Below are 14,570 nucleotides of genomic sequence, written 5' to 3'. Positions count from 1 at the left end.
TCAGTGAACAGATAGGAGGTACAGAAAAGCCGGCAAAGATAAAATGTAATACAAATATTTAAAGCAATAGAGACAGAGAGCTTGGAAGTGAAACCAGTAGAAAAAGCGGCAATATCAGAACAAAATCTACACTGTTTACTCCTCAGAGTTCCTCAATGAAAAAAATTATGCCAGACACCACTTAAAGCCTCTATGGTGACATTAACCTTAGTGAACTAAGTGAATGATGTGACTTCATTGCTCTGTGACAACAGTTACAGAAATGCAAGGTGCCCAGTGGAACCCCGATGCAGAGGGTGTTCCCAGGCACGGGTTGGTGTTGATAGCCAAGATAGTCTTGAGCTGTTGGTTATTTTCCAGCTGGATAAGAACATAGCATAGTGGCAACAAAATTAGTTGTCTTCATATAAAGTACTTGGGAGTATTGGTGAGTTAAGTATCCACTTGCTTCTGTGCTCCACTCTTTTGCTAACTGAAATGAACACTTGCCAATCTCCTATTTAGTGCACCAGCTTCACACTGAGCAGAACAATTAACTGCCCTGCTAGATACACTGTATTACAGTCCTTTTACATTCAATTTATGTCTATTACCAAAAGACTTTTTCTAATGATTTAATGACCCCAAATAAACCATCCCCATCACTAATTTATCCAAAAGGGTTTGAAATGTTAGCTAGTATGTAAGCTGGAAAGTGTAAACAGATAAAGTAAATTGCTTTTATATGGAAAGTTTGTCAAAGTTAAAATAAAATTTAAAGTCTTATCACTTTGCTGCAAATCAAATCTATCTCCTTAAGAATTCATTGAATACAAATACAAGGTCCATTTGCTGAATGCTCTCAATACCCTCAAGTTCCAGTATTTCAAAGACATTCTGTGCTAAGAGCATATTTGAGGTAATCTGTTTCTCTTTGTTCAGACAGTCACTGCTCCTGAAAAAGGTACTTCACATTTCTAGTGACTCACCAAGACCAGCAACAAGACCCTGAAATCTTTCAGAGTAATTAAACTCAGTGGGCTAACAATATAGTCTGCTTCTCCTATAGTTTAATACCAGTGTCTCTCTTGGGGTGAGATGGTGGGAGGGAGTAGGCCATAGTCAACTGTTTCTGCAGTTTGAGAACTTTTCCAAGCACATTTACAACTGAAACATGCTGGGAGGCCTTATAAAGGAGGATGCTGCACAGCCCTGAAAATTTTTACAATTTGTTTATATTCACTGCCATATTCCAAACAGGCCATAAACATGAGACCATCAATTACTTATTATGCTTAAAACGAGTATACTTACCCAGAACTATGCACCTCTATTGCTGTGCAATTTCAACTACCAATACTGTAACAACCATGGAGATGTAAGATGTAGAACCCCATGGTATTCAACTGCCTTGCAAGCGACTATGAGCTCATCCCAAAGACAAAGTTGGTATTAAAAGTATAGGACGTCAGAATTCAAACATATTTATTGTTAACTCCCTTTTAAATTAGAACTTCAAGTTCTCTCCTATAGTTCCTACATAACTTACCTCCATGAACATCTTTTGAATACTGGTACTTTCACAGCATTTGAGATGCTCAGTCTGTTTGTACAAGGAAAACTGGGTCCCTAATTCTCCACTAGTAGCAGCAACAGTTGAAATTATAGTAGTCAGGACTCAGGTGTTTACATGGAGTTAAAAATGCCTCCATTATGTCTATACTATAACTGCTGGTAGAGATACACTGGTGAATTATGGATTTTAGTTTTGTTATTGTAGACAAATGCCTCAGCAAGTATTTGAGACATCTAGTAAATAAGGAATACATTTACTGAACTCTTTCAAAACAGAATTCCAATTTATCATGATGGGATAAAGAATTTCATTTGACAAACGTTGTCTTATGTGAGTGTCATTTACTGCACCTATTAGTTTGTGTTTAGTTTGCAAGTAGGAAACCTTGTTTGCAAGTAGGAAACCTTGTTGTTACCTGAAACAGCCAGGAAGTCATCGATGGAAGTAATGTCATCTACAGCATCTGTCAATACACGGACTTGCTTTTCCCATTGTTCTTTGAAGAGATCCATGTTTTCTTGCGCTAGTTTACTTTGTGGTTTGGCAGCCAGAGCCAATGCAGCATTGATAACCTGTAAAATGTGTTACATGTTCAAAATTTACTCTTATTTCATGCAGTTAAATCAGTAAGTTACATTCAGTCAGTCATTCAGGTGTGAGCAGGCAGGCTCAGCCCAGCAGGATCCAAGTGTGGAGGCTTAGTGGGGGGATCCAGGTGTGGGGCAATCTGGATGCAGGCAGCTCAGTGAGGGATCTGGATGCACAGGGGCTCATTGGGGGGTTTGGGTGCAGGGGCAATGGGACTCTGCAGGAAGGTCCAGGTGAGCCCCAGTCACCTTCAGTGGGGGGTCGTATGGGGTTTCAGTGGGGTGGTCCAGGTGCTGGGGTAGTAAGACTTGGGGAGTCCAGGTGCAGCTGTTTGGGGCTCAGTGGACTCGGGGTCCAGTGAGTCTGCTAAACAGGAGAGCCCCAGCTGCTGCAGTGGGGACGCCCAGGCGCTCACTATTGTACAGAAAACGGGGCATCCAGCACAATGGGGAAGATGACTGGCACCAGGACCCAGGCAGAGTCAGTGAGCTGTGCTCACGGGAATAGGGGGGTGGGGGACAAGCAGTGGCACATGACCCCGCATGCCTTGCCTCTGGGCATCCCCAGCCCCATCCATATGCAGTGATTAATCTCTCCACTGGCTGTTCCAGGTGCCGGAAACAAGGTGCCTGCTGTGGCTGGGGAGGGGGCCTGTGACCACGCTTGCAGCTTCACTTTGCTTTCCTGCAGAAAACGACGGGGAAGCAAAGAAATCTGTGGAGGGACGTGAATTCTGCATGCACGCACTGGCGCAGAATTCCCTCAGGAGTAACAGCAGAAGTGGTATATTTTAGATGGGATAGGGTGTGCTTAACACATCTGAAGGCAGTGTTTCCTAAATACCTTGGCCAGAACACTGATGAAGGGAATGAAATGCGCCAGGAAAGGTGACATTTTCCAGAATTAGAACTACACATTATCTGTGAATTTGATGAATTAAAAGAAAATCTACTCTGTATCCAGCCAATAAATCTTACAGCAGCCTAATTGTTCTAGGAATTAACTGTACAAGACCTTGATAGTCCAAAAATGAAAAGGCAAAAAGTTTGTTCGTGTGGTTTTATCTGCTACCTCTCCCAAAACTGCTCCCACTTCTTGAATCAACCCCCTAGAGGCTTCTTCAAGCCTGCCTTCTAATTACTTCCATCTATTCAGGAAAAAAAACAAACAATGTGACTTCAAAAATTAAGCTGTTGGGATTTGCTGAATATAGAGTATAAAGAGACTATAGAGTACATATTACACAAGCTATTCAGTCAATTTCAAGAGTAAAAACCCTCTGGAACTTCAGTAAGAAACACTGATCTTAGAACCTTTCCTTGATTCAGCATTGTCTCAAAGTTTTATTACCCATATTTTAGGGACGCTAATTGGAAACATTATCTCATCATATTGCCACCAGACGCCAAGAAGAGAAATGGAAATTACTACATATGACACTAAAGAAAAAATTTAGCTTAATGCACCTAAGTGGGGGTGGGTGAGGGGGAAGGAGATAATTTCCATCCCAGAATACTGAATGAATTGGCATATGAGATTCCTAGCCCAGTAACAAGGTTTTTACTAAGTCTATCTATTCAGGAGATCAGTCAGCATTGTGGGGGTGGGGGCGAACAATCTCAAATCTTTGGTTCGCCGATGACATTGATGGCCTGGCAGGCAGCGAAGATGAACTTACCTACCTTGTGAAACGATGGATGAAACCTCCGCAAAATACAGCGTGGAAATCAGTGTAGAGAAAACCAAGCTGATCAAAACAAATGTGACAGGATCAGCTCACATATCACTGTCAGTGGACAAGAGCTAGAGAGAGTGAAACAGTTCAAGTATTTGGGGGCAATCATCACAGGCAGAAATTCTGGCAAGAACTGCGCAAACAGCAGCAAAGCTAAAGCCAATTTGGAGGAATAAGAACATCTCCCTGCAATCCAAACTGAAACTGCCGCACGCATTGGTCATCTCCATTATTCTATATGCGTGCGACACATGGACCCTTCCAGTAGAACCTGAATGGAAAATACAGGTAGTAGAGATGAGATACTTCCGTAAAATCCTGGACTTCTCCTACTTTGACTATGTTACTAACGAAGAGGTCCACAACATCATCACCCAATGCGCTGGGTCACATGAAGACTTCCTGATGACCGTGAAGAAGCGCAAGCTGAAGTGGTTCAGCCATGTAACAAGATCTGGCCTATCCAAGATCCTCCTCCATGGGACAGTACAGGGGAAGATAAGAGGTAGATGGAAGAAGAGATGGAATGACAACATAAAAGAGTGGACAGGAGTGGACTTCGCGAAGACCAAAGCACTGACAGACAATCGTCAGGGGTGGAGACAATTAGTTGATTGCTCATCAATGATGGTGCCCCAATGACCAATGCGGTTATGGGAGTGATGATGATGATGATGATGATCTATTCAGGGGCGGAGATATAAGACTAGAGAGTAGCTAACATTGTATATTTAAGAATACCTCTTCTTACTGCAAATCCAATAAGACCCAAAACAGAGAAGAAGGCGGAGCAGAATACAGATAGACACCACACAACTCGAAAAGCTTTTAATTAGATGTAAGGGACTTCCATTTCTTCTTCGGGTGCTGGTCCCTATGTGTATTCCATACATGGGTGGCAGACAAACAGTATTCAGACCAGAAGGGAGGTGCACATATGAAGTCAGAAAAGATACTTGAACTGTAGACCCCGCGTCGGCAGCAGAGGCCCAACTAGCGCATAATGTTTTGTGAATGAACTCCAGGTTGCCAGATTCCTACTGCATTAATAGCTTAAAGCCACTTAAAAACTAGCCCACAAGTAGCCTGACTACCCAGATAATGACAACGCTGATTACAAATGAAAGAATTTAAAGAAATTTAATATAGTTGGTAACTACTTATGTGCTTTATTTTCTGCATTTCTCTAAGCATAGACAATAAAAAAAAAACATCTATTCTACTACCTTTAATTCATTTCACTTTCAGTGTCCTATTGCTCCAATGTTTGGGTTTCAAACACTGCACAGGAATCTTTGCCTACAAACTATTTTCAGCCAAATACTTAGTCTTTTTAAAAAAGGTTTTGGCCAGCAGCCACAAACCTTGTCCTGACCTGTCCCCTGGACATTCTCTGAAGGGCAGGAGTGTGGGACAAAGGGTGTGCTCTGCCCACCTGGGTGCATGAAGGGAGGGACATCTTGACGTCAGCCCCTACATGGCTCTGTGCTGATAAGGAGGTTCGTGGTCCTGAGCAGCTGAGGCCAGCAGCGGCTCCATGGAGGAGCAGAGGCAGTACAGCCGGAGGCAACAGAGGAGGAGATAGACCTGGGTGTATGGGTTGATCAGAGGATGACTATGAGCCATCAGTGTGATACAGCTATGAAAAAGGCAAATACAATCCTAGGATGTATTAGCGAGGCATTTCCAATACAGATAAAGAAGCATTAATGACATTGGACAAGGCAATGGTAAGACCTTATCTGGAATACTCTGTACAATTCTGGTCACCCATGTTCAAGACTAATTTAAACTGGAATAGGTGCAGACAAGAGCTACTGGGATGATCAGGGGAATGGAGGCTGTCTTATGAGAGGAGACTGGAAGAGCTTAGCTTGTTTAGACGAGCAAAAAGGGCTGAGAAGGGATATGTTTGCTCTCTATACATGCATTAGGGGGTAATTTCAGGGATGGTGAAGAGCTATTTAAGCTAGACGACAATGTTGGCACAAGCACAAATGGATATAAAATGTCCATGAACAAAGTTCAGGCTGGAAATTGGGAGGTTTCTAACCTTCAGAAGGGTGTTATTCTTGAACAGCCTCCTAATAGGAGCTGTGGGTGCAAACAACTTAACTGGTTTTGAGAGCACGCTGGACAAATTGAGTGAGATTGTCTGACCAGGTTGCCTGTGATGGTTGGAGGAAGGGTTCAACAATCCTGGGGCTCACTTCCAATTTGTGTCTGTGTTCCTAAAGCTCATGCTTCAGGGTTTCAGTCAGCCACTGGCAGGGGTCAGGAAGGGATATCCCTCACCGCCACCCAATGTATTCTGGCAGTGTTTCGTTTTATTTAAATCTCCTTCCTGTGAAGAATCAGGGATGGCCACAACTGGAGAAGAAACATTGCGTGGCAAGGGCCAGGACTCTGAAGTGGCATCGAGCACATTCATTCGGTGCTTGGCTGGCTGGTTCTTGCTCACATACTCAGGGTCCAACTGATCGCCATATGTGAGGTCAGGAAGGATTTTTCCCCCAGGTCTGATTGGCAGTGACCTTGGGTTTGTTTGTTTTTTTTCCTTCCTCTGCAGCCTGTGGATGTGGGTCACTTGCCAGGATTATCTGGGTGTCTCATTTAATCATTTTCCTGCCATTGCAGGAACCTCGAACACCGATGCACCTTGGTCCCTTCTATTTTCTGTCTGAGGCACAGAAGAGTCTAGTCTCCTGAAGGCTTTAATATTTTGGTTTCATTTCAGTTGTTGGGTTTAGTGTTTGGCTGCTGGGTGGTGTTGGTGTCCTGTGATATCCAAAAGGTCAGACTAGACGATCTACTGGTCCCTTCTGGCCTAAACTCCTACAGCCATGATAAAAACCAATACTGATTTTTGTTTTCAAACACAAGCTTTGGAATAAATTAACTTTAAGTTTAGTCTATACCTTTTTCCACTGTGCCTTTTTAAAGCTGTATATCATTTCCCAAAGCTGTGAGCAAAACAGTAAGCAACAGATGCGCCTCCTTTTATAAAATCCATTTTTTTCCACCTATCTGATTCATTCAGAAGTGTCACAACCCATTCTTTAAATATAACTCACTAATTACAGAGTGATGGTGATGTTAAACATGTCATAATGGCACTGAATGAATCAGACAGGAGAAGCAGGCTGACTTACTCAAGGGATCTCGGAAATTAGCAACGATTGGGGGGAAAAAATGCAGAGAAGTTATATTGTGCTACTGAGACTAGTATGTTATGTTACTTTTTCAGCGCTGAAGATTTGGGCTGAAATCCTGATTTAAGTCACAAGTGAAAATGTGCTTGATAGGTTCTGTAATGTAAACAAATAATGACAATTTAACATGAGTGGCAACCTGCCTAACAGAGATGAAGGGCTGAAAAATGGCACTCTGTCTGGTGTGCTCAGTCACAAGCTTTCACAAGCACAAGTTTTACTTTCCCTCCACCCCAGGAAAGTAATGAAGACAAATTTACACTTGAGTGTACTGAATACACTCATTTACTAACCTGTTATGAACATAGCTCTTTCTTGAGTTTTGAAAGTTTCTGAGGGAAGCTTCCTATTGCCTAAGAAAATGGATTTCAAAGATATTTGGGTTCCCAACTTTTTTTTTTTTTTTTTTTTAAATCTCACAAATGTTCGGCAATTGTTTTTAAAAGGAATAAGTTGTAATTCATCACCCTACGACTATTACGGTATGAACTAAATCAGAGATTCATCATAGCCAGTGTTGCACTGGATGTGCAATAGGAAGATGCAAGGGCAGTATGTCTTATGTTTAGGATCCTATTATTCAGTCAAGGCTAATGTCAGTTGTGTTTCATCCTGGCAGAGAAGATGGAAGCAGAACCTCTCCCCCTGAGACTCTATACTCACGGTCTGGTACAGGAACTGCTGGACCTGTTCCCCCCAGCCTGGTTTATTTAATGCATTATCAGCCTGTCAGTCAAAAGAGCAGGATCTAGACATCCACAACTCTCCGGACATGAATCTCAGTAATAAGAACCCTAGAAGGGAAGGATAAAAAGGGCAACCCTCCAGAAGTTCTCTCAGCCTGTATTTTGCTAGTAACCATGACTACCAAAACAGAGGCTGGTAACATAGAGCCTTAGAATCCTGAATTTATCCTTCTCCTATTTCCCTTTGCAATTGCAAGCATGAAAACATGCTTCAGGGAGTATTAAAACCAGGTAACATTAATGCCAGTGACACACATGCTGCTTGTATCTGCACAATGTATGCTCTGAAAAAGGAAACTGTCTTGGTATTTTTTCTTAGAAAAAAGAATAGCCACCCAACCTTGCACCCTGATCAGCTACCTTTCCCTGCAATGATGGAGGTGAATACAGGTATAAAAGCAGGCCCTATAGTCTCCTTGATAAAGCATTTTCTCAAAAGCTACAATTTCTAACATACTAATGCTGATAAAATTGAACACAAAAAATGAACTATACAAAAACCCTTCAGAAAAGGCAGTGAGTCTTCCAGGAAGAAAAGTGATTTTGGTTTTCCACATGTACCCCACAAAAAGGGAGAGCTAAGTCAGTGAAAGTGCTTCATTAAAAGTTGAGAGGTAAGATTATCTTTCCAACAAGCAGGTATGGCTATGAACCCTTATACTTGGGAAGTAGCCAGCAGCAAAAGAGAAATGAAAGAAAAAACAGATAAAGAAAACTCAAAGGCTGACTATAGGATCAGAGTGAAATTTAAAGGGGAAACCTCACCAGGAAGAAGCTCTGTGCCAAAGACTTTCTCAGCTGAAACTCTGGAATCCAGCTTGTAAGGTTTGGCAAAGATTAGTGCAGGGCCCAGTAGTAGCTTCACAATTGTCTTTTACTGAGGCACATTCCATCTCCATCCACAATGTGGCTACCAACCTGGAGTAGTATGCCCAAATTCCATCTGGGCTATCAGGCCTTTAACTCTGTACATACAGTTTGTGGTCTAAGCAGAATACCTCTCATGGCTTCTTCTTTAACTATATACATTTTCTGGACGGATTCTGGCTGTATCGATAGGCCCTTTTCAAGCATGTGCATTTGCATTTTTAGAATGCAGACACACCTACAGAACAATCAGTCAAAGAAATCAAATGAATCTGCCATCAGCCACCCACCTCAAAGGAGAAGAAAATGGGCACACAGAGGAACCATCTGTCACATGGGACAAAAACTGTAGATTTATTTTGGAGGGCTCGAAGAGCAGGCTAACCAGCAGGTCATAGGTAACTGTTTGCTGACCAAGGGAATTGGAGGATGTGTTAGGGAACAGTGCACTGGGCTGAGCAGCTGTTGGAGAAGCAGTGATCAGCATTCTTCTTTTTAGTATAACCTATGTGATGGACTTCACCTTTTTGCACATACACCTCTCCTTGCACAGTCTGTTTCACTGCTGCTGGAGCCCAGCTCAAGGAGTACAGCTTTTTTGTGGCTCTGAGCCAAGTTGGCTGCTGGAAGCTGGAGATACAGTATAAGACGAAGAAAATCAGTAGGGGTGGACTGAAAGATCGTGGGGGAGAAAAAATAAGGATGGAATGGAATTTGGGTGGGAAGAAAAAGCTAGTTATGTTAGTATTTGGGGACTGCAGCAATAAGAGCTCAGAAGCGGTCAGTCACCACTCCTGCAGGACTCCTCCTCCCAGGGCTAGTATAGACAGACAGCTGCCTGTTTCTGCAGGGAAAAGGATCAGAGCCAAGTGTACAGGTTAGTGGAAGTGTCTAATTCAAAAAAGCTGTAATAAACTTGGGAATTGCATTACATCCTCACTTCCTATTTGTTCAATTTATTTTTACTGCTGCTTGACAGGAAATAGAGTCAATGGAGAAGTGACTTTCCTGCTTTGCAATCCAAGTGGCTGAAAAAGTAAAGTGTTCAGCTCAAGTCAAAAGAGAAAAAATAGGCTTGGGTGACAGCCAATGGTCAATATGTTTACTTCGGAGAAAAAACGTGCAAAGCAAGAACAGCTTAGCCTTCCTTCTCAGGTGCTTTTAACACCTGTAAAAGCATAACTTCAGAATTAAAATCTCTGCTTTACAGAAAAATGTAGGTGGTTTACTTAGGGGTGGAAAAAGTGTTCAAAATTTAAAACACTGCATGCTCTAAACGTGGACAAAGCCATCTACCATTCTGCCGCCAGAACCCCTCCCCCCTTCCACAAAGGCACGCTTAACTGGTGCAACAGATGTGCATATTAATGACAATTAAGTCACCTCCATTTACATCCAACTCCAGTGTTGGAATCATGTGCCAACCTTCAGTGTACTTCACTAGGACTATGAGTTGGGGCACTGAAACTGAAGTGCCTCACCTGGAAGCCAAATGTAAGAAACAATGAGAGGTTTTGTCTTTTCTAGATGTGCTGGCAGTGATCAGTTGAAAAATTAAAGTTGTGAGCAAAAAGATTAATTGCTTTCAACTGTAATTCATTACTTGTCCCAATGGGCTTAGAGTAGTCAGTATCTTCCCGGTCACACTAGAACGTTTACTCTGGTAATGTTACAGCAGTTAAAAGGACGCTTAGGGCTTGTCTACATAAAAAAGAAATTTACTGCTATAATTTCCCATGAAGATATACTTACTTTCTAATTAGAAAGTGCCTTTTTCTGATTTAGATTATACTTCTTTAAAAGGCATATCCACAGGGGGTGTTGTTCTGACATAACTACACCAGTAAATAAACAAGCCCTTAAATTTGTGTGTGTCCCAGTTAGTATAAGAACTGGAAGAACTTTTAAATAGACTTATTTATTTTTCAATATTTGTGCTGTTCCCACTTTGCATTTCAGTGAATTAGAACAATGAAGATAAACAAAACCTCTGAAGCACACCAGTCTGTTTTTAACTAGCAGCTGTTCTCACACTACACTCTATAGAGCAAGTTCTGTCCACAATAAAACAGTCTACAACAGTAACACTTACTGCTACTTGCCACCTTGCTTTTCAGCCCCTCCTTTCCCACCCTCTCTTCTAGGCCCAGGATTGCAAAATGGCTGCTCAGGATTCTTGTGCTGTCTTCTTGACTTCATCCCATGTGTCTCCTACTGGTTCCCTTCTAAAGAGAGTCTGCCTATTGACCCCTGACCAGATCTTGAGAGGTTCATACCTGGGATCAAACTATAAGCTATATGTTAGGAAACGCTAAGGTGCTTAAGGAAATGATCATAAAAACAATTAAAGCTATAATGCACAGGAACAGAAGATGTAAAAGTATTTGAAATAGGCTTTCAATAAGCTTGAGGCCTAACAGGGCCCAGCAGTTAGCATAAGACCTGACTAGTTAGCCTTGGAGCTTGTCTACACTTAAAACGCTACAGCAGCACAGCTGCATCGCTGTAGCACTTCAGTGTAGACACTGGCAGTGCAGGTAATCTACCTCCCCAAGAGGCGGTAGCTAGGTCAACACCTGAATGCTTCCATTGACCTAGTGCTGTCTACATGGGGACTTGGGTTAGTTTAACTACGCAGCTCAGGGTTGTAGATTTTTCACATCTCTGACTGAGGTGATTTAACCGATCTAATTTTCTCGTGTGGACCAGACCTAAGTGTTTGACCTAGGGCTAAAAGATTTAGCAATATGTATCTTGTGAGAAAATACAATATAACAAACAGCTTAAAATTAGCAGATTTTAGGGGCTTTTTGGCACACATAATCATGAAGTGAAACCAGATTTATGTTTTGAAATGTACTGATGTAAATAACTTTCCCGACCAGACAAGACCTTCATTACTGTTCCCCGGTGTAACAGATGTGGGCTGGAGGCTGAAACCCAATCAAATATGGTCCCAGATGTGTGGGGGTTTGAAGTAAAAGGGTTGTAAAAAATTGTCAGACCAACCCCTTAGCTGGGAAATTAGGATGACAGTGTCAATCCCACTTACCGTGCTTCTGCCAATTCTTTCCATTCTCACACCTGATGGTTTCCATAAAGTTGTGATATGCACAATGCAGAAGGCCATTCTGCTATATTTATCTTATTTTACTATGGTTGCAATTATAGTTGCTTCTATTTGGATACTAAAAGTCTTTATGTATCTAGATATGTGACTCAATCTCATTTCCTATAACAAATTTCAAGGAGCTACTGAGTAAAAGAACCTGAATTAATCAAATGCTACATCATCAGTTTCTGTACTGTCTAGGTACATTTATTTTCGTATTTAGCTTTTACTTCAGATTCTCTGTTTTGACAGAAGTGCCATTAGAATACTTCAAGACTCCTGAATTAGGCACTGGAAGGGTTAGGTCAGGTATTTGGCTGCTGCATTTAGAGGAGATGCACTAACCTTTCAAATGGGAGGAGAAAGGAGCAGGTACCGCTTGGGTAACAAAGTCTTTGACATAAAGGAGGGAGGAAGCCTCCTTCCCCAAAGAGGACAACAACAAGTGGGCTGGAGATGTAACCATGGGCACAGTGGCAGCTGAAAAACTTGCAGCAGGGTGCGTGATTTCTTTTTTAAAACCATTAAAATTTTAAAGCTTTGTTTAGGATTTGCCAGCCTCTGCATGGGATTTTTCACACTAATATCCTTTATATGCTGTGTCAGTAGGTGTGATCAGCATATGTTACCATCTGTTTCATCAGGTATCTATAAGCAATTAGTTGCTTTTCAAGCATTTCAAAAATATGAATGTAAGGATGTGGAACAGAGTTATTAAAAACAAGATGTTAATATGATAAAAGGCCAATTTATTTTTAAAAAGTGTTACTTTACCCAAGAATTAGCTAAAATCTGTTTAATAGGCCTGATTCACTCAACTCTGTGCAGGGAGGCACAAGGCAGGCCAGGAGGCCCGTTTGCACTAATACAGGGCTGGCATTGACCCCATGGAAGGGCAGGTGATGATGTCGCCTCCTGTCCTTTCAGGGTTTCCTCAGAGATAGGGAAGTTTTAATACCACCAGGGCTCCTTAGGGTCCCTGCCTGCAGAGGCCATAAGGAGATGTGTTGAATCAGCTCCCACTATCCCCAACTTTTGGGTTAAGCCAGTCACCTATGACCCTCAGCAGAGGAGAGATCACAAGTGTTTTCTGTTCCTAGTGAATTTTCTGGCAGGGGGCTTTCTCCAGCAGGCTCTTTGCTATCAAAAACTGGGGGAAATTTAGCCAGATATTTGTTTTATAACATTTAAATCTATATGACTAACATTCAGATAACAGTCTGCAACTGAGCTTTACTTGGGTCTATTCAAGCCTCTTTCCAAACATAAGTGAAGTGAGAGCAGTCAGTGTCCAGCCGTTAAATAACAGCATCACATCACAACATTGCAAAGTATCTCCAAAACTCTACTTCCTTTCAAGAGCCATACAACAATGTCAAGTTCCCCTATTAGCTTTCTGCACACCTACCACGTGTGTTATGCATGTTATTATCAACATTTGACATCTATCAAAATCATCTACTCAAATATCCCTAACTCAAAATGCATTTTAAAATCTCCAAAAACAGATTTTCACGTTTCTAAACAGAGTTGAGTTCCAGGGGGATTGAGTTTCTCTCTTTCAGTAAGATCTAACCAACTTCCACAAGCTACATTTTAGTTTTATCTTAACCAGTAGAATGCTACCCAGTATCTGAGTCAGGTGGATGAGATGGAAACTGGTGTTCGGGGCTGAGAGAGGCTCAGATGAAGGACATATTTCCAGGGTTTATGGGAAGACAGCAGACGCTGGATGTCAGGAGGTGGGCTATGGGAGTTTCCAGAAAGAAGTGAAAATATTAGATTGCAGGAAAGCTAGTGGTATCAGTGTCATGGGGTGGAAGAACTTGCAAGGTGGGGGGGGGGGGGGAAGAGTTAAGAGGTTTGCCAACCCAAAGATTAGTATAACTGTTTAAGAGCTAAGTTATTAAAAAACAAGTCTTTTAAACTTCCAAGTATCAAAGCAACTCTTGTGTGAAGTGCTTGCCATTCTCCCCAATAGTAAGTTTACAACCTATTTAAAGGCTTGGAGAGGGCAGAAAACATTTATCCCAGAATGTGTGGGTTGAGTTAGTAACATTACAAAAATCTCTCTGCTCCTCAAAGTCTCCAAGTTTTTAAACTTTTAGGTACTGGAGTTCCAAGATACAGCACTCTGCTGATTCAGCCCTTAGTCAGACTCTCTCCTATCGCCTCTCCCCAAAGCCCTGGAGATTAGTTCTACAGAATGTGTAAATTATTTGCTTGTTGCCTCAAAGTCCTCACTAACTTTGTAATTTTACAACCTCTAAACCAAAAAAATATCTTTAAAATGCACACTAGTTCTGAGGCCTGAAGTTTCAGATGTAAACACAGTGGAAATTAAGAAAAACTTTCTATTCATTTATCCTAGATAATCTACATTTAAAGAATTCCCATTTTTACAGCAAGTTGTCCTTTCTTACATTCCATTTTGGTCTCATCCATTTCAGATGCAAATGGATAGAAACAACTTTATAATCAGCACTGATTATGTACAGGAGTATTTAAGAATATTCCATGATGTGCTCCTTCCTCTTCCAACATCTTTCTGAAGAATGTATTATACATTTGGTTTTTAGTGCAATATGTAATTTCTGTGATTAAGGCTTCGGTTCCTTCACCAACTTTACACCCGTCATGAATTTGTCTTTATTTTCACTATCTCACACACATATAAAAGCTTGTTTGAACGTGGTAGAGTACATGGAAGTTTTGTGATGCTGGTCTTGAGAAATCAGAATTGTGTTAACACATT

At 41.6% G+C, this 14,570-nt stretch overlaps 1 protein-coding gene across 1 annotated transcript in view; it reads right to left on the bottom strand.

Moving 5' to 3' along the window:
- Window positions 1–14,570, bottom strand: part of CTNNA1 (catenin alpha 1) — a 183,954-nt gene that overhangs the window by 29,781 nt on the left and 139,603 nt on the right. The window contains exon 11 of the mRNA XM_074960709.1: window positions 1,971–2,127. Within this exon, the coding sequence (XP_074816810.1) occupies window positions 1,971–2,127 (157 nt within the window). The remainder of the gene's footprint in view (window positions 1–1,970; window positions 2,128–14,570) is intronic.

The sequence above is a fragment of the Natator depressus genome, chromosome 8 (assembly GCF_965152275.1).
Source record: "Natator depressus isolate rNatDep1 chromosome 8, rNatDep2.hap1, whole genome shotgun sequence".
Classification (NCBI taxonomy): domain Eukaryota; kingdom Metazoa; phylum Chordata; order Testudines; family Cheloniidae; genus Natator; species Natator depressus.
The sequence above is the reverse complement of the archived record's forward strand: the minus strand, read 5'-3'. Positions and strand labels throughout refer to the sequence as shown.